The sequence below is a fragment of the Protopterus annectens genome, chromosome 9.part0 (genome assembly GCF_019279795.1).
Source record: "Protopterus annectens isolate FY-2018-M chromosome 9.part0, PAN1.0, whole genome shotgun sequence".
Taxonomy (NCBI): domain Eukaryota; kingdom Metazoa; phylum Chordata; order Ceratodontiformes; family Protopteridae; genus Protopterus; species Protopterus annectens.
In genome coordinates this window covers 1,196,619,738-1,196,644,048 of record NC_056743.1, presented here as the reverse complement: position 1 = coordinate 1,196,644,048, position 24,311 = coordinate 1,196,619,738, and the positions used below count along the sequence as shown (strand labels likewise).

At 37.5% G+C, this 24,311-nt stretch overlaps 1 protein-coding gene across 4 annotated transcripts in view; it reads left to right on the top strand.

Moving 5' to 3' along the window:
* Positions 1–24,311, top strand: part of SMTNL1 (smoothelin like 1) — a 394,205-nt gene that overhangs the window by 74,634 nt on the left and 295,260 nt on the right. For all 4 annotated transcript variants that reach the window (XM_044084113.1, XM_044084111.1, XM_044084110.1 and 1 more), the window contains exon 2: positions 5,925–6,034. In XM_044084113.1, coding sequence (XP_043940048.1) covers positions 5,930–6,034 — 105 coding nt within the window. In that variant the 5' untranslated portion in view covers positions 5,925–5,929. The remainder of the gene's footprint in view (positions 1–5,924; positions 6,035–24,311) is intronic.

Sequence of the window (24,311 nt, the reverse complement as noted above, 5' to 3'; positions counted from 1 at the left end):
TTCCTTTGTGACACTCCAACTAGCACGCTTCATCGTAATCATGTTGGTGTCCTAACATATACTGGTAGAGTTAGAGAATATATCACTAGTTTTAGTTTTTATTGGAAGGCTAAGTGTTGTTTTATCTTATGCATAGAATATAGGACGGTTAGGTTAACGTCCTATGACGTGTTCTTTTGTACTATAACATCTTTAGACATATCACCCCTGTTATCGGCGGGTTGGACCATATTAAGTCAGTTAGAGTTCTCCCTTGCTTTAGTAATTGTTTATATGCATATGTTATTGGAAACACGAAATGTGATATTCTGGATGTTTGACTAGCAAAAGACCGTAATTTGAATTATGTCGTTACCTCTTCAACTTTATTGCAACTTTTTAGGTATGTCGTCTTATTGATTTTGTGAGAAGCTTTACTTGGTAGGATATGGAAGTCTTCAGCAAATTCTCACTAGAGACTTTTTATATTTTATATGTTTTAAACAGTTTTTATTTAGTGTTTGAGCTACTTTTTAAATACTTCAACTATCACGTCTTCACGTGATCATGTGGCATCTTACTAGATAGTGATAGAGTTAGAGAGCATATTATTGGTAGGTAATGTATTGTGATGTTTTAGCAATGATTATAGTGTAACACTGGCAGGCACATTATTCCCGCTACTGGCGGATCAAACCATATAAACTTAATTAGACCTTTATCTTGCCCAAGTACTTGTTTAGATGGCGACTTTATGAGAAGCAATGTTTGGTAGGTTATGGAGGCTTTTAGAGAATTTTTATTAGATAGCCTCTATGTCCTAGATGTTTTGAAATGTTTTTATACAGGGCTCGAGTTATGTAGCGTGTTTGTGTTCATATTGATGCTGAATGATTTAGACTTTCTATGGATCAACGAAATGTTTTAGATTTTTTGTGCTGCTTGCTGAAATGTTTCATACTTACAGCAGTTGATTTTTAGATGCTGTCTCATAATGTTGGTTATCATTGGAGAATGTATATAACCACTAAGTTCTTATTTTTAAATACTAGTTACTGTGTCAAAATTTCTGTATTTATTTTTGTACCTCCATGGAAAGATTTTATGTTGATATAGGTGTTTATTTGTAGATATATATGTTTAGAACTGGTCGCTTGCATCAGGTGTTGTATGACAACTTCTGTGACTGACTGCTGATTGGTTAGTAGTCGACCAATACACAGAGCTTTAAGTATATTTAAATCTGCCCAATATCTGTTCAATTGTAAAGTCTGGCGCTTATACAATAAACTACTACTGTTGAAGTGCCATCAGGTGCCCACATTTGACTTTTATGACTGTTTTGCTACTTATTATTATATCTTGTGTGGGACCCGTGCTCCGTTTGCTGTGTGTGGTGTGTTTGGTTCTCAAACAGAATAATGTGGTTGCTGCAAGGACATTACAACATTGTAGCAGGACACATATTGGCTATATTGAATATGACGGTGGAAATTGTGAAAGAAGGGAAAGATAAATACAAGAAAATTAAATGATTATGGTATGTGGACAGAAGATACAGCACGATGTAATAGAGAAACCAAGAACTGGTAGAAGAGTGTAGACAAGCAAGTAATGGATTGTACTGAGCTGCTGGTGCTTATTTACATAGGTAGAGGTAAGTGACTGTTTTAGCTGCAATGGCTAAGGTTAATGTTAATGGTTAGGAAAGAATCCATAAAAGTTTATAAGAGCAATATTTAAAGTGTCTCTGTATTTGTGCTGCTTGTCCCCCTTGTACGTCACTGAAAGTAATTATTATTGTTTTGCAGAAACTGGATGCCAAGTCAGGTCCTGTTATTCTAGCAACTTTCTAAGTTTATAAGAGCAATATTTAAAGTGTCTCTGTATTTGCACCGCTTGTCCCCCTTGTATGTCTCTGAAAGTAATTGCCATTTTTTAGAGAAAAAGTATGCCAACTCAGGTTCTGTTATTCTAGCAACTTTCTAAGTTTATAAAGAGCAATATTTAAAGTGTCTCTGTTTGTGCTGCTTGGCCCCCGAGTACATTGGGCAGGGCTTTGTCCTAAAGTGCTGTTTCATTTACTTATGGTGTGGTTATGGTATTGTAGATTATAAAAATAAAGGTTTTGGATCTGAGAAGTGTCTTATTGAATTTTAAAGATGTTCTACCATGCACCATGGTGATGGCATGTTTCGCGCAGTGCGAAAATAGGGTGTTCCACATTTTGACCATTTGTCACACATTGTTAAGGTCTGTGTTCCACATTGGCCTCTTAAGAGGTTGAGACCTATGGTGTCATTGAATTACATGTTTGGGGGCTTGACTCATAGTGAACACTTGATTGGTTGATTCATTTATGAGTCAGCTGACTGCATGTATTTTAGTGATTGGACCTTATTAGATTTTTAAATGCTCTTCCTTTAGTGGTTTTTATATGGTCTGAAGAAGCAGATTGAGTATCTGTGAATGTGCTTACCTTTTACTTAACATTTTCTGTTTTATTAAAGTTTATAGTTCATTTTCAGCCATGTTGATCTGAGTTTTATTTATTTTCTTAGAATTACTAGGCATGGCCAATAAGATGTGCAGGAGCTCACTGTGGCAAAGGTGGTACACTTGAGTTACACATCCCTGGAAGATGTGTAGGGAGGTACATGAAGAAGGGTGCATTGCACTCAGTTATTGTTGTGATGAAGTCTGTGAACTATGGAAGTATTATGTCCTTTGACGTGGATATTCTGCACATACTCATGAGTTATGTTACATACAAGGGAGTAGTCCGCACTATGGGCACATGCTGGTAGATGTTCAACATACCATCTACCTCAGTACACAGATCACATACCATTTGGCTGCTCATAGGAGTGTGATGTATACATTATCAGTGAGTTGTGCATTTGTTTTCATAATGTAAGAAATCCCCAGATGTTTTTGTTTCATCTTGTGTGTCTTCATGGCTGTAGAAGAAATCTTTGGTTTGTGTTGATACTGTCTGTATTATACTAATATAAAAGCAGAAGCCTGACTTGGAGAGAGCCGGACAGCACTTTATAGGGGATGACATCAGCAGTGTCTGGTGAGGAGAAGATGGTAATAACAGTGTCCCACATGCTGGTGTAAAATGCTCTGTCTAATGTCAAACAAGTGCATAAACACACACAGACACCCCCCAGTAAACTGCAGTGAGAACAGTGTTCTTTCCAAAAATAATTGCATTGGACTCACAGAAATGACATGTAGGCATGTCTGTTACAAACATTTATCAAGGAGAGAAAGACTGTGGTTTGCAATAGTAAGCTGAGGGTGGAAGGCATGTATAAGGATGTGAAATATGCTAAATTATCAGCATAATGCAAGGCAGGGATTAATGAGCTGATACACAGCGTCACTTCTGATCTCCAGCCTCTACATGTCCAGCACCACAACCTGTCTTCATCCTCCATATCCCTTAGCCTCCAGTCATGCTAGCTACCCATCTTTAAACCCATTCAGATACCCTAGTATTTTTTTAGGGATGTGATGCCCCTGCACTGGCCCAGTAATCAAGGAGCCTCAATCCTCACCACTGGCAATAGTGGGGAATGTACACACTGTGAGGATGACAAGTACACACACAGTAGAGTGCAATTTCCCTTAAGAGCACACAGAGACTACAGTCAGTCTGGGTCTAGTTTCTCTCTTTTTTTCCGGATCCCAATTAAGACTCCCAACTGGCACAGGTATAGAGCTGAGATCTCAGCTGAGTGGCCAAACCAAGACCTCCAGCATCCTCTCTGTCCAACCAGTGCTTCTTGTCCCTGCCCAAGTAGTTGATACACACACAGACACCGACACACACACACACACACACACACACACACACACACACACACACACACATATACACATACACACACACACACACACACACACACACACACACACACACACACACACACACACACACTTTGAGGTTTGATTTATACACACACACACACACACACACACACACACACACACACACACACACACACACACACACACACACACACACACACACACACACACACACCTGGGAAAAAATGGCACAGGTTTACTAGCTATGCCCCCTTCTGCCCAGACTATAAGGTAATTTCCACTGCCATCAGACACTTCTTATTAGCTACTTTAAGGCCCTTAACAAAGGGTGTCCAATCCTACTGTGTAATGTTGCCATTAATCCAAATGATAGTCTGACCAAGAGTAAGGCATAGCCTATTGAGTGACCTGCACAGTGTCACCAAATAGATATGCAAGTACGCTAAGAGCTTAAATATCTCTAAACAAACTAGCCACCACTGAAAGGTTTAAATATATTTAATAAGCATCTATATTACCCGATCGAATGCTTAGGTTAGCGAATACCTAAACATCAAACTGATAATATCGAAAAATTAAAACAACAAACGTCTGATTTAATGTAGGGAATGAATTCCCTCAGCCGCAAAAAAAAAAAAAAATTAAACCAAAATGAAATGGGGGGCTTCGCCCCTCACACCACCTGATATGGAGGACTGTCACCCCCACCCCTCCTATCTAAATATACCAACTCCAAGATCGCTCTACAGTGGGGAAAGGGGCAATATCCATATAACGGCCAAGGGAATTCTTTCCCCTGTGTTAAATCGGACATTCGCGTTTTTTTGCTTTTGCTATTACCAGTTTGACGTTTAGGTATTAGCTAACCTAAATGTCCGATCAGGTAATAGGAACCCTTTAATAATAAATATTAAAATAACAAGACAATACTCAGTAAACAAACACATTTACTTCAGAGTTCACAATCACAGGAAATATTTAAAACAACATTGCAGGACAGTCTCAAATAAAAAAAGAAAACATCTAAGCTATACTTTACTATATTCCTATCTGAAGCTAAAATAGTTACTATGCCCTAAAAACTTACTTACAGCAAGGCAAGTGCAGAATGTGGTGATGAGTGGATGTTCTTGCTAGGTCAAAGACAAAATACAAAATGCATAGTATCTCTCTCTCTCTCGCTCTCTCTCTTTCTCTGAGAGAGTTCTTAAGTTAATATCAAATATTACTACTGGGTTAGCTTGGCTGACATCATTTTTTGTCACCTGACTGTAGTTCCAAAGCTAACCCCCCATTGTCAGAAAGTAAAAGCATTTTTAGCATCCCTCCCATTGTCAGAAAGTAAAAGCATTTTTAGCATCTCCCTGTGAAAGATAGATATCTCCCAGATGTTTGCAGATCCTGGAAGTTAAAAGGCAATAACATACTTCTACATCTCAAACCTAGTAATTACTTCTCTTTTACGACAATACAAAAAAAAAACTTCCAGCTCTAGACATTGTCTGCCACTGCACTGAAACTGAAAGATAACTTTTTAGCACAATTGTAAAACAATTTAATTTCAACTTATCTTTTTGAAGTTTTGCAAGTTAACCCTCTATGTTCTAGTTTCCATTAAACATATACATCTAAACAGTCACAATAGTGCAGGTACATTCCTGTTGTATTCCTATAGGGCATGCTGTGGTTACATTTTAGTTCAGTACTTTACACACACTTTTGTATAAATCATATAAATATTCGCAAATGACATAAATTATTTACAAAATTCCAGATAGCTGGGCTGGCAGTATTTCCATTTGTCACAAGGGAGAGCCTCCATGGCTGTAGCCATTGTTCTGGGTGAGGCTACACAGGTTTACTGCATATTGGAAAACTGGTGTCTGGATCCATGAAGACTAAGCAAGCTACATTGTTACTGGTATAGTTTTGTCAGTGGTGAGGTGCACTATAGACTGAAAATACCTTACGTTGCCTACTTCCTTGATATTAAATAGTAGAGTCCTACAAAAAGTCTAGTGTTGTAATTTAGTGGGAGCCCCCATCAGAGTTTGATGAATGTAACATCCTCGCTACCTGCATCTGAATTCTGTGTTGTTCTGCAGGACAAATGGAGACCACAGGCTGTTCTGAAGTGCATGCTGCTGTGGAGGAGTCTAAGAAATCTGGAGAAGTGACCCATCCAGAGAAAGAAGAGAAAATCATTGGAAATATGGTAAGAAATACTTCATTTTTCAAGCTGCTGATTCACACAAGTTAAAAAGGTTGAAAGAAAACAAAGCATTTTAGGCTCTTGCTAGCTATTAAAGATCCTGTAATCTTTTTCCACTTATCGTACAAATTTTTAGCTTGAATTTTGTTATCCTAAAGACAATTACACAAATACCTCAATACTTTATTATTACCCAGACTCTCAATTCTCAACCAGCAAAAAGACTGTGAAGTTGCAACTGACTGAATCAGCTTTCCTTATAACTTTTCAAGTTTATATTAATTAATTAAATTGTCTTTATTTGTTTATTTGTTTTGGTTATGTGATCCTTGGCAAACTGTAAAAACATCAGGGTTCAGGGAAAAAAATGTCTTCTTTCAAAGAATAAGGAACCCCACCAGAAAAAGCATACTAGGACTTAGTCTTGAAGATAAGAGTGAGATTGTGTTTGCAAGTAAGGTCCTGCTATCTAGGCGACTCATATATTGTCTGGCCAGGCTTAGCTCTGAAAAACTCTGTGTAACCTCCTTGTGGTTTCACCACATGCAAGATAAAGGTCAGATACTAGTCAAGCAGTAGGCAGGAGCAGGACAACATAGGAAAGGCTACAACATGTTAATGGAATATGGTTCTTGGGATGTGGAATGTCATGACACTTATTGGGAAGAAATCAGAGCTTGTATTGGAGTTTGAGAAGTGCAAACTAGAAATAGTTGACCTTACTTTGACAGACATCACTGGTTACTGAGCCATTTTAAACAGGGGTAAATGCTCTTCTACCCAGAAACTGCAGCTTGAGACAAATCCTGGGTATGTGTAGGATATTCACAAACCATGATTGATGTAGTACAGGTGGTGCACATAGATAATGGGGTCACCTCAGTTCAACTGCAATACACAGAAAGGAAAACCCTGCTGGTAATCATGCAATTAAAACCTATTAGGAGTATTTAGCCTCTTGGAGGCTGAGGGACTACTGTTTAATAGGGCACTTCCCACTGACTCTATACTTCCACTGGGAGACTTAATCCCTCACATGAGGAATGATGGCTATACTGGGAGGGGAGTGATTGGGAAGAGTTGCTTAATATGAACCCGAGTAATGAATTGTTATAGACTTGTGTGCTGGTCGTGGATTGTCCATAACAACAAAACACTGTGAATGAACACAAAGATGTTTATAACAGGACTTGGTTCTAGAGATCTCTGGATCAAAAGCCAAGGATCAGTTTTGCATTCATGTCTTCAAACCTGAGGCTGTATGTTTTGGCTACTTAGGTCAGGAGAAGTGCTGAGCTGTTAACACATCACCACTTGCTGGTTAACTGCATTAGATGACAAGACTGATGACTTGACAGACCTGGGAAACCCATATGTGTAATGAGTATATGTTGGGAATGCTTTGTAGATGCTTCTGAGTGGGGGTGAGTTGAACTTCTATTTACAGAAGAGCTTCTCCCATACACAAAAGGAGGACAGAATCATGGATTCTGAAGGAAATCTGTTTAAAGTCTACTACATTATTTAAATCAGTAATAAGGCTCTGTAGCCCAAGGTTGATTGATGGTCATCAGGGTGATAAGTCTATAACCTGCTGATGGATGTAGGTGACCACAGTCAATGAAGGATCTAGGTATGGGAGAGGTTTGGTAAGATCATAGAAATGAGTTTTGGATAGCCTTAGGAAAAGATTCTGGTAAACTATCCTGTGAATTGGGAAGATTAGAATATGTTGGCCAGGCTGTTCTCCAAAATGTAAGAGTGTAAAACAAATGAGATGAAAATTAGCTCCTCCAAATCAGAGTGTATTACTATCTGCAGATGAGAGGGGAGCAACTATCCTAAATGTAAGAGTTTATTTATCATGAGGTTTTGGTCGAGACAGAGGGTAGAAGGGACTGTGAGATTGATTAGTGGATAAATACAGCAGTGTCAGTACTGTGGGCATTGTAATGACTGCGGTGGTGAAATGAGAGCAGAGTCACACTATAAAGCTGCCAATACAGTACTCAGTCTATGTATTCACCCTCACCTATGCTCAGTGGTAAACAATAAGCTGATAAAACAAATACAAGAGCTGGAAATAAGCTTTCTTTGCAGGGATTCTGGGCTCAGTCCCAATGAAACATTAAGGAGATATTTAATCCAGGAAGTGTCTGAGTAGAGCTGTTCCTTCTCCAGGCTGACAGACATTATTTGAAATTATTTGGGCACCTACATGGAATTACCCTGGATGTCTCCTGTCAGAGGTATAGCAAGTGTGGCCCACTGTGCTCAGCTCTATAGCATAGATGGATAAAGCACTGACTGTGCCCCAGGTGACCTGAGTTCATATAGCAGCTTGGTTGGCTAGTGTTAGTGCACCCATCCACAGGAGAGGGAACCAATGTACCCTCTGCACTGCTAACCTCCACTGGAAGGCTGAGAAAGTACAGTAACACTTGTATAGCAGGACTACATCTAGTGTGATGTGACTATTTACTTGGCCAAGGTAAAAGTAGCAAATCAATCTCTGACAAACATGGTCCTTTAGAAGCTGGGATTCTGACCCCTCTCATCTAATGTCCATTGCCTGGTAACCATGTGTCATAATGTCAGTGGCGGTACGTACACGTTATGCTTGAGTCAACCCCCTCACCAAAAAAAAGATAATTCTTTTTCTCCAAATCCTCTTTCATGAAAAAAATAAATAAGTAAACTCTTCTCCCTTAATAATACAACTGAAGTCACTTCTCACAGCTGCAGCTCACTATCAGAGGTGGAACTTGGAACACGGAGCAAGAAATATGGACAGAGCCTAAAATAATGGGGGGGGGTGACAAAGGTTCAAAAATAGGGACAGATTTTAAATATTGGTGTTATAAACTTAGAAAGCTGCTTGAATAACAGGATTTTTTGTTAGCATGGATTTTTCAAAGGATATGAAGTCTGAAACTCAAATGTCACTACAGTGACTGGAATTCTCAGTGATTTCCCAGAAAACTAAGCATTTTATGAAGAACAGACTAATAATATAGTACATAGGAAGATGTCATGGTAGCATGCTAATAATATTGATGAACAGCAACAATAAATCCATAATTATTTAGGTCAGAGGAGAGCAGAGTACATGCAAACACACATAACAGATTAGGCAAGTGTAACTGGATACAGAAAGCTGTCACTGAATAATATAAAGATAGAAAAAAACAGCACATAGGGAGATTTTAGAAGTAGAAAACGACACTATAAGTTTCACTTCATTGCATAGGAGTGAATGGGGATGAGTCATAGTACATGTGATGCCCCTGCACTAGCCCAGTAGTCAAGGAGCCTCAATCCTCACCACTAGCACCAGTGAGGGGCATGCACATTGGGAGGATAACAAGTCACACACAATAAAGTAAAATTTCCCTTAAGAGCACACAGAGATCACAGTCAGTTTGGGGCTGGTTTCTCCCTTTCTCTCCAGTAACTCTGCAGAAAGGTAGAGCTGTCCATTCTCTGAGTGTTGGACATCTCCATGGCCAGTCTGATCTTCCTCTTGGTTGCTATTTTCTGCTGCAGCTGTGGCCAAAGCTGCAATCATGTCTGCTTTAGTCAGGTTTCCATACACCAGTCCTTTAGCCTGGCACATCTCAGCCAACTGGCTCCTCGTCAGCTTGCCATATTCCTCTGCTGACATGCTTGCCTGACTAACTAAGCTAACAAAAGAAATAAAACAATTGTGATCTGAACTTTGAATGTTCACTGCATAGCTGATTTAGAGTACAAAAACACCTTCAGTGATCACTGTACACAAGCTACAGGAATTCGATATCCACACCACTACAAGCCAATTATTATGTGATGTGGCTAACTCACCACTATCATATAATTAATATTTGATATGGATATCCCACCAGTGCCAAACAATTAATATGTGATGCCCGTGCAGTGGCCCACTAATCAAGGAACCTCAATACTCACCACTAGCACCAGTGAGAGTCATGCACATTGGGAGGATAACAAGTACACACACAGTAAAGTACAATTTCCCTTAAGAGCACACAGAGATCATAATCAGTCTGGGGCTGGTTTCTCCCTTTCTCTCCAACTCCCGAGTAAGACTTCCCACTGGCACAGCTATAGGGTACAGATCTCAGCCTAGTGGCCAAAACCTCCAGCACCCTCTCTGTCCAACCAGTACTTTGTGTCCCTGCCCATGTAGCTGACACACACGGACACACACATACACACACCACACACACACACACACACACACACACACACACACACACACACACACACACACACACACACACACACACTTTGAGATATGAGTTATATACAAACACACAGGCACTCCTGAGGAAGGCTGGCACAGGTTCTCCAGCTATGCCCCCTTTCTGCCCAGACTATAAGGTAGAAATCACTGCCACCAACCACTAGTCATCAGCTACTAATAAATGCCCTTACCAAAGGGTGTCCAATTTTACTGTGCAATATTCTTATTATCCAGTTAGTAAGTGTGAACAGCTAGACTATTGGAGTAGCTTTGTACAGTATCCCCAAATACATGCTTAAATTATCTCTGCACAAAACAGCCACAGTTGAAAGGTTTAAAAATATTTAACAATAAATAATAAAATCACAAGACAATACTCATCAATTCAACACAAGACATGAGAGTTCAGGGATCACAGGAAAATGCTTTAAAACAATATTGCAGGATAGTCTGACATAAATATAGAAAACAGCTAGACTAATCTGGCTAAATTCCTATCTAACTCTAAGAGAAATCACTGTGCTAAATACTACTTACATACAGAGCTGGTGAGTGGATGTTCTCACTAGATCCCAGACAAGATACAAAATGCTCAATCATTCTCTCTGAGAAAGTCTTAACTTGATAATACACAGTACTGCTGACTCATCTCAGATTACATTATTTTTATCACTTCTCCTTTAGTTCCCAGGCTAACAAAAACTCAAAGTTTACATTTCTTTTATTAATCTTGCACCTGCCAGGAAACCACAGCAATAAAGGACACTTTACATGCAAAACTTAGTAATTATCTCTTAAATTAAGGCAATAGAAAGAATTTCCAGCCCAGATATACTCTCTCCGAGCTTGAGATCAAACAGTCATAAAATGCTTCACTTAACAGCTTTCTTCCAGCAGGGTGCACTTTGGTTACATTTTTGTAGCTCAGAAGATACACAGTTTTCTTACATTTAGTTTTCTTACATTTGTAAAAACAAGCCTGTGGATCATATTGATATTTACAATGTCATAGAATTATTTACAAAATTCTATCTAGCTAGGCTGGCAGCCTTCACAGTACAATGCAGTGATACATAATCATTTAAAACAGAGGAACTAAGAAACACATGATACAAATGTAATCAGATACAGAAAGGTTGAAACAGATAAGGCAAATGTAGTCAGATACAGAATGGTTTTGGGGCAGAATGGAGAGAGAAAAAGGTTTGTATGGAAATACCTGACTTACCTAAAGCCAAAAATATGTAAATTAAAATTAATGAGCAAGATTTATATGAAATAAAAAGTATCTGATAGGTAACAGAATTAAGACTATGAATTGATAACAAGCCATTGCCTGAAATCCAAGGTTCAATTCCAGTGGCCACCATTTGCCTACTGTGCTACTCTAGGCAAGTTAATTAAGCAGACAGTGCTCCTGGGTTGCCCCTGAAAAAGGACACTTGTCCGACTGTGGGCTACCCAGTTATAAATAAATAAATAAATAAATAAATAAATAAAATACTAGCATTGTTTCTTCAAACCAATAACACAATATCTGAAGTAACTTCCTATTAGGAGTCAGGCACAGAGCTATCATTTGTGCCATCTAATTTAGCCCAGTTGTCCTAGACTGATCATCTTCATAGCATTAAACTTATTTAAGGATACATGCATTATTAAATGCTAAGATGCTTAATTATTAACCATATGGTATGGAGTCTATTTAAAAAAAATTGAAAAAATAAAACTGTTCATTTTTCTAACCCTCTGCCCCCCCCCAAAAAAAAAAATCAGTGCTATGATTTTTGATTCTCCGATAATGTTTCTAACTATACCAATTGCATCCTGATAGTTAACTAGTGTGGGGAAAAGGCTGATGCCCCCCTGCCCTGGGGATCTCAGCTGTGAAAGAGGTTGCTCCTTGTAGGACCTGCCCCATTCTCTGCTCTCCCCATGGACCACCTCCTCCCATTCCAGCCCTTAACACTGTCCTGTCCTATTCCTACCCATTCCTGACCCATCCCTACCCATTCCTGACCCATCCCTAAGAATTCCGCTCCAAGCTATTTCGTCTCAGACATACTAAGCCTGGATGCTAATTGCAAGGCAGTCTGTAATATCAACTCCACATCAAAAGGGGTGAAGTAGAAACACAACTGCAGCTTAAAGCAGTCAATAACAGAAAAAAATAATTCAGAAAACCTACAAAAAATGTTTTCCAAGACAACTCAACAATGTATCAGTCAGTTTTAAAACATCCTTCCTATAATTCATTTGCCAAAATTAGTGAAACAGCAGCAGTTTCTTGACATGGGACCACAACAGCTGAAAGAACATGTAAAAAGATACAGCTCTTCTACAAAGGTACACATCACTCTTAATTAAAACGTTTACAACCTGAAATCACCAACATTAAAAGCCTACCATCTTAGATTCACTAAAAAACAAGAACAGGCAGGTAAGCTATTCTTCCCCTCACTTAACCTTGTGTTGCTTTAACTATATGAATGCATCTCTCACAAAGAGACTTAACAAAACACTCCTTCCAAAAATAACAAATAACCATGGTGTACCTGAAAAGCTCAGAGCTGAGTGAGCCATAAAAACAGTTTCTGTCCGACAGTCAAAATCTGCAGCTTTTCAACTTTCAATTCTTTTTCCCCATATGGTAGGTGAAGAAAGCATGTGACTCCAAGTCATCCCTGCCACACCCTTTCCCATTCTAAAACCTTAAGAATGTAACCCATCAAGAACCATCCAACCTGGCAGAGGGACATACTGCAGGAAGAGCTTAGAGAGGCCAGACCTGAGAAGGACAATGGTGCAAAAACTACCAGCAGCACATTATTGACCACATTCTGTGCCTCCTCATTGGCTTCCTTTGCCTCAGAAAAACTTGATTGGCTCATATACCACGATGCCTATTAGCTGCAATTGTGGTATATGAGCCAATCAAAAATCATAAAGCGGAGGCACTACTGTTCAATGTGGAACAGTGGGACAGTGGGCTGAATCTATCTGAAATGCAGAGATTTCCGCACAATCCGGAGCACTTGGCAGCTCAACAAGTCACGTGCCGCCACAAAATAAAGCCCTGCATAATGTACACTCTGCCAAGTGAGGGTATGATAGCTAAAGTTTCTTATTCTGACCTGACCTTCCTAAATAGTTCTGCAGAATATCCATTAGTACAGCTATGCTGAAAATCCCTATTACATTTTTCCCTAGAACTCCACAACATAATCTAATATAATGTGTGCAGTATTGTGTCTGCTGCAGATGAGAATGCTTCCTCATAATGTGCTCTTGTCCAGTGCCAAGTCTCTTCAACTGTGACAGCATAAGCAATAACAGAGGGTCCTTGTTCCCAGAACAGATTCCTCATATTTTCCTGTTTGGCATTGACCGGCATACATACACACACAAGTGATACTTTGCTTCACTGTATGTGGCAAGGGTACATCATTAAAGCAACTGTATACATATAGCTTCAAAAATCAGATTACAACCATGTGCTAATCTGCAGCATGTCAAAATAATCTGTACCTTTAAGTAAACAATGGAAAGTCTGACTGGTGTCAGTAGGTAAACAGGGAATGTGTTTTAGACTTTTGAGGCTTCCTTTTCAGGTGGTTATCTTTTCAGTAATCCCTGTTATGTATCAGTCATGGCTATTCCTTAATTAATTGTTAATTACATATTATCAGAAAAGTCTAGAAACCTAGAGTAGCAGAGGAGCCAAAAACGTGATCCATCCACATTAGCTCGTCTTAAGTCCATTTTCACAGCCCACAAGGCTGCTTGGGATAGACTTCAAAGGAGGTCCAATCCCATTCATACCCCATAAACACAAACCCGATTACCACTGTACACATCACAAGTATTTCTGAACTCACCACTTCTTTCATCTACCACTGTTTTTTTCTACTAGAGGTCTGTTTCAGAAATTCACTATTTCTGGGAAATACTGTTTCTTTAAATCCAACTTAAATTTGTCCAAGCCAGTTTCATACTACATGTACCTTCTCTTCCACACCTTTTCTATTAACAATAGATATTGATATATTCCCTCATGCTGAATATGCCTTTTCACTGCAGTAGAACACTTTTAAATATTTTTATCTGACCTTGATTCTAATTTAACATACTGAACTCTTTTAATCCTGTTGTCACCACAGTCTTGATGTAGGCCTGGGAACATACTTATATTTTAAACACATTTCAGGAAACATTCTGTGTTCCTTTATGTATTTTGTAGCATTACAGGAAGTAACCTACCAACTTATTCTATATGAGGGCTGTTGTAGTAGCTGCATTTGTATAGAGAATGGCTTATTTCATCACATAAGCGTAAGTGCCAGAACATTTGTCCTGGATCCTTTTTCCATTCCTTAAAATTTCCACATCACAATAATTCTTTTATAAATCATTGCTTTCACATTTAAGATGTGAGTGGGACATATTTTGCTAAAAAACAATTTTTTTTTCATGGTAAATCACCAGTGCAAGTGAATCATTCATACCTTATTGCCAAAAATAAAGACTCATTGCAACAATGAAATTGCTATCATTGTTTTCTAAAACACATGGCTTAAATTTAGAGTATATCTGTTCTCTCAGAATATTAGAACATTTGATATTTTCACCTTTTTTGCAAGACATGATATTCCAATTTATAACTCTCCTACAAAAATGAACTTGGATTCAAGCACTTCTTTCCCTGAAGGAACATAATATCACTTTGTTTAGCCCTGGTGACAAACATAGCTCTCAACCTATTAGCACAAAAAATCTGGACAAAGCTAAAATAATTGGGGGGGGGGGGCAAAGCCCCAAGAATAGGAGCAAATTTTAAAAATTGCTCATAAACTTAGTTGCTAAAATAAAAGGTTTTATGTTACCATGCATTTTCTGAAGGGTATGAAGTCTGAAACTCAAATTCATGTCATTATTTAATAAATTTGGTCCTCACTGATTTGCACCGAAAGTCCAGAAAAATCAAAAATTTTATGAGGAACAGACCAAAAATATGAGTAAAAAATCTGGACATTCTGTGAAAATCTGGACATTTGAGAAGTATGGTAACAAACCATGATGTTGTTTATATTCAGAATATTATGTTCTGCACCATAACTTTTATACCACTTACATTGATTCTGTTATAACAATCCTTTATGGCTCCCCTAGCTAGTGCTGCACTGACAGAAACGGCATGATAGAACTGATGACTGTGGCACTCTGCAGAAAACAAAGGCTTATGAAGATGGGTAAAAAACAAGACTTGCACATACAAAAATATATCTCAGTTTTCCATCCAAACCTTACACTTCCATAATCTCATACTGCACAGTTCATAGGTTCATAGGTAGGCACTAGGCTAGCTGACCCTGTGGACCATTTAAGCCTAGTTAGTTTACATTTTTGTGCATTAAAATAGCCTGTCCCATTTGGTTATAGATTGACCTTACCCATCCCATGGTCAGTAATCATATATTACCCCTAATGTGAGTAACTGGGATGATACCACAGATAATTCAAGGGGACTCTTGCATGGGGCAAAGTATTTAGGAGCTGTGTCTGTTCATTAGTAGTGCAGTGGGCAGTCCTGGGGTAAGTTTTCTGTTAGGAAGTATCAGTGACAAAAGTCAGAAAAACTCTTGGCATAATTTGCATAATATATCCATGAATACTGCTTCTTACCAAACAATATATTGCTAAATCAATAAAATCAAAATGGATTGTGTTTTTGCCAGGGGAGTGCAAACTTTCTTTAACTCAATTATGGGCTGTCTCCAGCACAAACATGAAAGCAGTCCCCTGCAAGGAGAAAGTTGCACGGCCAAAATAAAGTCCCAGAAAAAACATAAAGCCAGCAACTGAACGGCTGTAAAAGGATCATTTATCGTTGGTTAAACATTCTTCAGACTTCAAGCTCACAGGCCGGTTTCAGCAGGAAATTAATTAGGTCTGCTTCAGTGTGATAAAGCAAAAAGCAAAAAAGGAAGTCTATTTATACAAAAATATTAATTAGCAGCTAAAAGCAAAAAACATGATTGGTGAACTCATGAATAAGTAACACAATCAAAGATGTTCATTAAGTCCTGGATAAAAAAGAGCACCCAACTTAATTATCCATTTTTTTTCTTTAATATCTAATTTCTGATGCCAACCAAATTTAACTGTGCGATCACCTAAAATTTTATCAACAACAAAAAAGTGAAACCTAGCAGTAGAATGTTTTAAAGTGTGTTTATACAATGCATTGCTGGAGTTTTTACACTTTATATCACTAAGATGCTCAGAGATACGTAATTTAAATGGCCTTGATGTCTGTCCTACATAAAAACAACGGCAGCTGCAGCATGCCATATAGATAATCCAGTCACTATTACAATTCACAAAAAAATTTATGTCATATACTACGCTACAATTGCCACTAGAAAATTCTTTGGTCTTTAATACATGTTTGCAATTAGAACAATGACCACAAGGCACACAACCAATGAGTTTATCCCCAAGCAAGGTAGTTTGTGTGATTTGCAACAACATAGAGTCTGAGTGGTGTTTGTAATGATTAAAATATGTCCCTAAGTTCTTGCCTTTTCTAAAAGAAAATGAGCAATTTTGTGGAATAACAAAAGACAATGCAGGGTCAGCAGACAGAATGTTCCAATTGTTTTTAATAATATTAATAAATTGCCCAGTGTTCCTACCATAAGTGGTAGTAAATCTTAATGGAGTGGAAGAAGGGCAACCGGATTTCTGCTTATATCTGAGCAAATCATCTCTGTTCATAAGTGATGCATACCTTTTAGCTATTGTGACATAACCTGGTTTGTAACCCCTGTTATCAAACCTCTGTGCTAACTCCTGGCTATACGCATGAAAAACAGTGTCATTTGAGCAATTACGCCTCACCCTTATAAATTGAGACTTGGGAATGTTTCTGGCAATGTGTTTTGGATGAAAGCTGGATGCATGGAGCAAGGTATTATATTGAGGACATTTTCTGAATGCCTCAGTGGTGAGGGAGTTATCAATGTTTCTTGTTATCTTAACATCCAAAAAAGTAATAACATTTTGGTCATGATTAATCATAAAATGTAACCCCCACTTGTTATCATTCAGGTATTCAACAAACTCATGCAGATAATCAATATCGGCCCCCCACACCATCCAGCAATCATCCAAATATCTACGCCATATATCAATTTCAGGTAAAAATAGATTATGCATATCATCATAAATCATCTGATCTTCGATGTATGCCATGTATAAATCAGCATAAATAGGCGCGAACGAGGCCCCCATGGCAGTACCCTTAATCTGCAAATAACATTGTTTGTCATAAAAAAACAAATTTTTGGTTAGCACATGTTCTGTTAAGATGATCAAAAAAATATTAAAGCCGGGTTTGTACAAATTAGATTTTTCCAGCCAATATTCAAAAGCATCCAGGCCCGCCCAATGAGGTATATTGGTATACAGTGAGCTCACATCAAGAGTACAAAGCCACCAATCTTTTTCAATTTGCATATCATTAATAATGCTGAGGAACTGTGTGGTGTCCTGTATCCTGGATCTGACCCATGAAAGTAAAGGTTTTAGATATTTGGTCAAATAGTCAGACAAAGGCTCAGTAAGAGAGCCGGTTCCTGCTACAATAGGTCTGCCCGGTGGATGAAAGAGATATTTATGGATTTTAGGTAAAAAATAGATATACTGTCTGGCTGGATCAGAGACCGTGAGATGTTTCAAAATATTAGGTGTAATAATACCATTCTCAACAGCTGAATTTAAAAATCTATCTATTTGCTGTTTAAACATACCAGTCGGATCAAGAGGCATCCTATTGTAGTACCTGGCATCATCTAACTGTCTATGAGCTTCTTTATCATAATCTGTCCAATTCATTACCACAACATCTCCTCCTTTACCGGCTTTAATGATAACCACTTGTTTATTGCTAACAAGCTCCTCCAAGCATAACATCTCAGATTTAGAGATGTTGTTTGGCAGAAGTGATCCCGTATTAGGGCTAAAATGTAGATCTTTGAGAGTACTCTGTTGAAATAGACTAACTGTTGGATGCATAGGAGGCATAAAGGACGAAGGATGGTATCTAAACCCATCTGTAGGTAAACCAAGTGATTGATCACCCTGAAAAAATAATTTAAGATTAATCAATCTACAAAAGCTTAATACATCCTGAGCAAAAGTATCCTCTGGAACAAAAAAACAGGAATAAATGAAAGCCCTTTATTAAGAAGTGTGGTTTGTTGTTCAGTTAAAACAGTATCAGAAATATTACATACATTGTCATAAGTAGTGGTATTTATTTGTTTGTAAGCATTTCCATTAGGTTCTTTAGACTTGTAGCTTGTACGGTGTTTTCTGCCCCCCCCCCTCTTCATGACCTAAAGGGGTCCCAAAGTTGTTACGTTTGGGTGAGGGAGAATCCATGGTGTGCAATGTGTCAATATCAGTCCCAGAAGAATAGTCTGCATAAGTGGTATCCGAATGGGTATCATAACCTTGATGTTTTTTTTTAAAATAGATCTTGGCCTCTTACGTTTTGGATAAGGGTTATCAGTGTTAAATTATTTCCCAAATTTAACAAAATTGCTCATTTTCTTTTAGAAAAGGCAAGAACTTAGGGACTTATTTTAATCATTACAAACACCACTCAGACTCTATGTTGTTGCAAATCACACAAACGACCTTGCTTGGAGATAAACTCATTGGTTGTGTGCCTTGTGGTCATTGTTCTAATTGCAAACATGTATTAAAGACCAAAGAATTTTCTAGTGGCAATTGCAGCATAGTATATGACATAAACTTTTTTGCGAATTGTAATAGTGACTGGATTATCTATATGGCATGCTGCAGCTGCCATTGTTTTTATGTAGGACAGACATCAAGGCCATTTAAATTACCTATCTCTGAGCATCTTAGTGATAGAAAGTGTAAAAAAACCCAGCAATGCATTGTATAAACACACTTTAAAACATTGTACTGCTAGGTTTCACTTTTTTGTTATTGATAAAATTTTAGGTGATCGCACAGTTAAATCTGGTTGGCATCAGAAATTAGATATTAAGGAGAAAAAATGGATAATTAAGTTGGGTGCTCTTTTTTATCCAGGACTTAATGAACATCTTTGATTGTGTTACTTATTCATGAGTTCACCAATCATGTTTTTTGCTTTTTGCTGCTAATTAATATTTTTGTATAAATAGACTTCCTTTTTTGCTTTTTGCTTTATCACACTGAATAAGGCTTAATTAATTTCCTGCTGAAACCGGTCTGTGAGTTTGAAGTCTGAAGAATGTTTAACCAACGATAAATGATCCTTTTACAGCCATTCAGTTGCTGGCTTTATGTTTTTTTCTGGGACTTTATTTTGGCCGTGCAACTTTCTCCTTGCAGTGGACTGCTTTCATGTTTACACTGTTCCTGACTTCCTGCTGGAGATCCATGGTGTGCTGTGTGAATATATCAGTTCGGGTTGGTGTACTTCGATCATGTGAAATTGTCACATTTGGATTTTTTATATTACATTAGCTGCCTTCAGTCCTTTTTCTGTGCGTTTATCATTTATATAATGCTATATGAGGTTTGGCACTGTCTACGATATGCGAAGGAATAGCGTTCCACGGGGCTTACTTTCATCGCTTTTTTTTCGTATGACAAGGGAATCATTTATGCGAGTGAACTAGCGATGACTACTTTTTTCAACTTATGACTGGGTAATTACTAATTCAGTTTGAATTGGTGTTTGGATTGATTTACTTTATATTGGATGGCCTAACTTGACTTTACATGTTATGGAGCGTTTTGTGTCGTTCTTCATCGGATGGTTATAAGACAAGCGGGGACATTTGACACATGTGAGACTATTTTTGGATGGCCTAACTTTACTTTATATATACAAAAGCGACTTGTGATGATTCTTCTTGGATGTGCTTGATAACAGTGGGACATTTTATCCTGTTACATTGGGAGACTGTTTCTGCTTCATTATTTTTGTGCTTTTTCAACTGGAATGCTTTAATTCTTAATACAATATTAAGAATACTGGTTTATTAGCAACTTTCATTTTCTGTTTTTTCATTGATACTTATACTATATGAAACGCTTATATATCATATGGTATGCTTTTGGATGGCCTAATTTTACTTTATATGTACAAGAGCAACTTGTGATGATTCTTCTTGGATGTGCTTAACAACAGTGGGACATTTTATCCTGTTACATTGGGAGACTGTTTCTGCTTCATTATTTTTGTGCTTTTTCAACTGGAATGCTTTAATTCTTAATACAATATTAAGAATACTGGTTTATTAGCAACTTTAATTTTCTGTTTTTTTCATTGATACTTATACTATATGAAACGCTTATATATCATATGGTATTTATGTAGTATGCATACCACTTAGGTTTAGCTTGAATAAGTCCTTATTAACAAGCCAATTCTAGTTCAGGTGTGTACATCTATCCATATTTCTGCATTTTCTATGGGTATTACTATTGTTTTTAGGGTAATAGAAAGATCTCTATAACTGAATATATAGGCATATACTTTTACAGGACCAACTGGTTCCTCTCAATTTATTCTAGTATTAATGTATGGGAATTCCATTCAATATGGTTGTGTTTATACACAATCCTGTTTTATAATTGCCACACAGCAAAAAAATTTTTTTCTATTTTTTGTTCTTACTGACCCTCCTGTGGTTATACCTATTTTTGGTCAATACCATCATTTTGTTTGGATACCATTTACTTATGGGGATTTTATGGTGTTGCTTCTGACCACAACCTCACCATTATTGTCCTGATTTTGACGTGGCTTGGAACCATATTTTATACAGTTGGTTGGTCCTATTGCCATTATTGTCCATTTTGTTTACAAACAGGATGTGGTGTGGTTTTTTGCTCCTCTAATATGGATCTTAAAAATATTCTTTCTGGTCTTTCTTCCGACAGGGAGGACCTGGCAACATTTGGTATTGGAATTTCATCCCATAATTTAAGCAATAACAATATTGGCAACACATCACAATGTTGTGAAAAAATGTTTTGTGATTTGAACAAAAATATGAGAATGCTTAGATCTTTTGTATGGTATCTCAAATTGTTTAAAGCTTATTTAACCAAAGGTATAACCCCGAGAGGTTTGAGGGTTAAAATTCAACCTTTGGTGGCAGACCCTGATGATATTTTGTTGAATGAGTGGCATTCTATTCAACAGGAATGTTCTCTTAAGTTTGTTGAATCACTTTCTAGATATTATACTAGAATTATTGACAGAGAATCACCCAAGGTTGGTAAACTTGTTGTAGATTGTGAAAAATATACACAGGATAGTTCATTTCCAGGTTTACTATCCAAGCTTAGTTCAGATCTCCTCACTTTTGAAGCACAACTAAAAGATAGGAAAGTGAAAAAATGTATTCGTGATCAATCTGATTACGAAAGAGGGCAACCTTTTAAACAAACTAAATATGTTAAATTTGGGAAATCATTTAACACTGATAACCCTTATCCAAAACGTAAGAGGCCAAGATCTATTTTAAAAAAACATCAAGGTTATGATACCCATTCTGATACCACTTATGCAGACTATTCTTCTGGGACTGATATTGACACATTGCACACCATGGATTCTCCCTCACCCAAACGTAACAACTTTGGGACCCCTTTAGGTCATGCAGGAGGAGGAAGGGGGGCAGAAAACACCGTACAAGCTACAAGTCTAAAGAACCTAATGGAAATGCTTACAAACAAATAAATACCACTACTTATGACAATGTATGTAATATTTCTGATACTGTTTTAACTGAACAACAAACCACACTTTTTAATAAAGGACTTTCATTTATTCCTGTTTTTTTTGTTCCAGAGGATACTTTTGCTCAGGATGTATTAAGCTTTTGTAGATTGATTAATCTTAAATTATTTTTTCAGGGTGATCAATCACTTGGTTTACCTACAGATGGATTTAGATACCATCCTTCATCCTTTATGCCTCCTATGCATCCAACAGTTAGTCTATTTCAACAGAGTACTCTCAAAGATCTACATTTTAGCCCTAATACGCGATCACTTCTGCCAAACAACATCTCTAAATCTGAGATGTTGTGCTTGGAGGAGCTTGTTAGCAATAAACAAGTGGTTATCATTAAAGCCGATAAAGGAGGAGCTGTTGTGGTAATGAATTGGACAGATTATGATAAAGAAGCTCATAGACAGTTGGATGATGCCAGGTACTACAATAGGATGCCTCTTGATCCGAATGGTATGTTTAAAGAGCAAATAGATTTTTAAATTCGACTGTTGAGAATGGTATTATTACACCTAATATTTTGAAACATCTCACTGTCTCTGATCCAGCCAGACAGTATATCTATTTTTTACCTAAAATCCATAAATATCTCTTTCATCCACCGGGCAGACCTATTGTAGCAGGAACCGGCTCTCTTACTGTCTGAATATTTGACCAAATATCTAAAACCTTTACTTTCATGGGTCAGATCCAGGATACAGGACACCACACAGTTCCTCAGCATTATTAATGATATGCAAATTGAAAAAGACTGGTGGCTTTGTACTCTTGATGTGAGCTCACTGTATACCAATATACCTCATTGGGCGGGCCTGGATGCTCTTGAATATTGGCTGGAAAAATCTAATTTGTACAAACCCAGCTTTAATACTTTTTTTGATCATCTTAACAGAACATGTGCTAACCAAAAATGTGTTTTTTTATGACAGTGTTATTTGCGATTAAGGGTACTGCCATGGGGGCCTCGTTCGCGCCTATATATGCTGATTTATACATGGCATACATCGAAGATCAGATAATTTATGATGATATGCATAATCTATTTTTACCTGAAATTGATATATGGCGTAGATATTTGGATGATTGCTGGATGGTGTGGAGGGCCGATATTGATTATCTGCATGAGTTTGTTGAATACCTGAATGATAACAAGTGGGGGTTACATTTTACGATTAATTATGACCAAAATGTTATTACTTTTTTGGATGTTAAGATAACAAGAAACATTGATAACTCCTTCACCACTGAGGTATTCAGAAAATTTCCTCAATATAATACCTTGCTCCACGCATCCAGCTTTCATCCAAAACACATTGCCAGAAACATTCCCAAGTCTCAATTTATAAGGATGAGGCGTAATTGCTCAAATGACACTGTTTTTCATACGTATAGCCAGGAGTTAGCACAGAGGTTTGATAACAGGGGTTACAAACCAGGTTATGTCACAATAGCTAAAAGGTATGCATCACTTATGAACAGAGATGATTTGCTCAGATATAAGCAGAAATTCGGTTGTCCGTCTTCCACTCCATTAAGATTTACTACCACTTATGGTAGGAACACTGGGCAATTTATTAATATTATTAAAAACAATTGGAACATTCTGTCTGCTGACCCTGCATTGTCTTTTGTTATTCCACAAAATTGCTCATTTTCTTTTAGAAAAGGCAAGAACTTAGGGACTTATTTTAATCATTACAAACACCACTCAGACTCTATGTTGTTGCAAATCACACAAACTATCTTGCTTGGGGATAAACTCATTGGTTGTGTGCCTTGTGATCATTGTTCTAATTGCAAACATGTATTAAAGACCAAAGAATTTTCTAGTGGCAATTGCAGCGGATGACATAAATTTTTTTGCGAATTGTAATAGTGACTGGATTATCTATATGGTATGCTGCAGCTGCCGTTGTTTTTATGTAGGACAGACATCAAGGCCATTTAAATTACGTATCTCTGAGCATCTTAGTGATATAAAGTGTAATAAAACCCAGCAATGCATTGTATAAACACACTTTAAAACATTCTACTGCTAGGTTTCACTTTTTTGTTATTGATAAAATTTTAGGTGATCGCACAGTTAAATCTGGTTGGCATCAGAAATTAGATATTAAGGAGAAAAAATGGATAATTAAATTGGGTGCTCAATCATGTTTTTGCTTTTGCTGCATGATCCTTTTACAGCCATTCAGTTGCTGGCT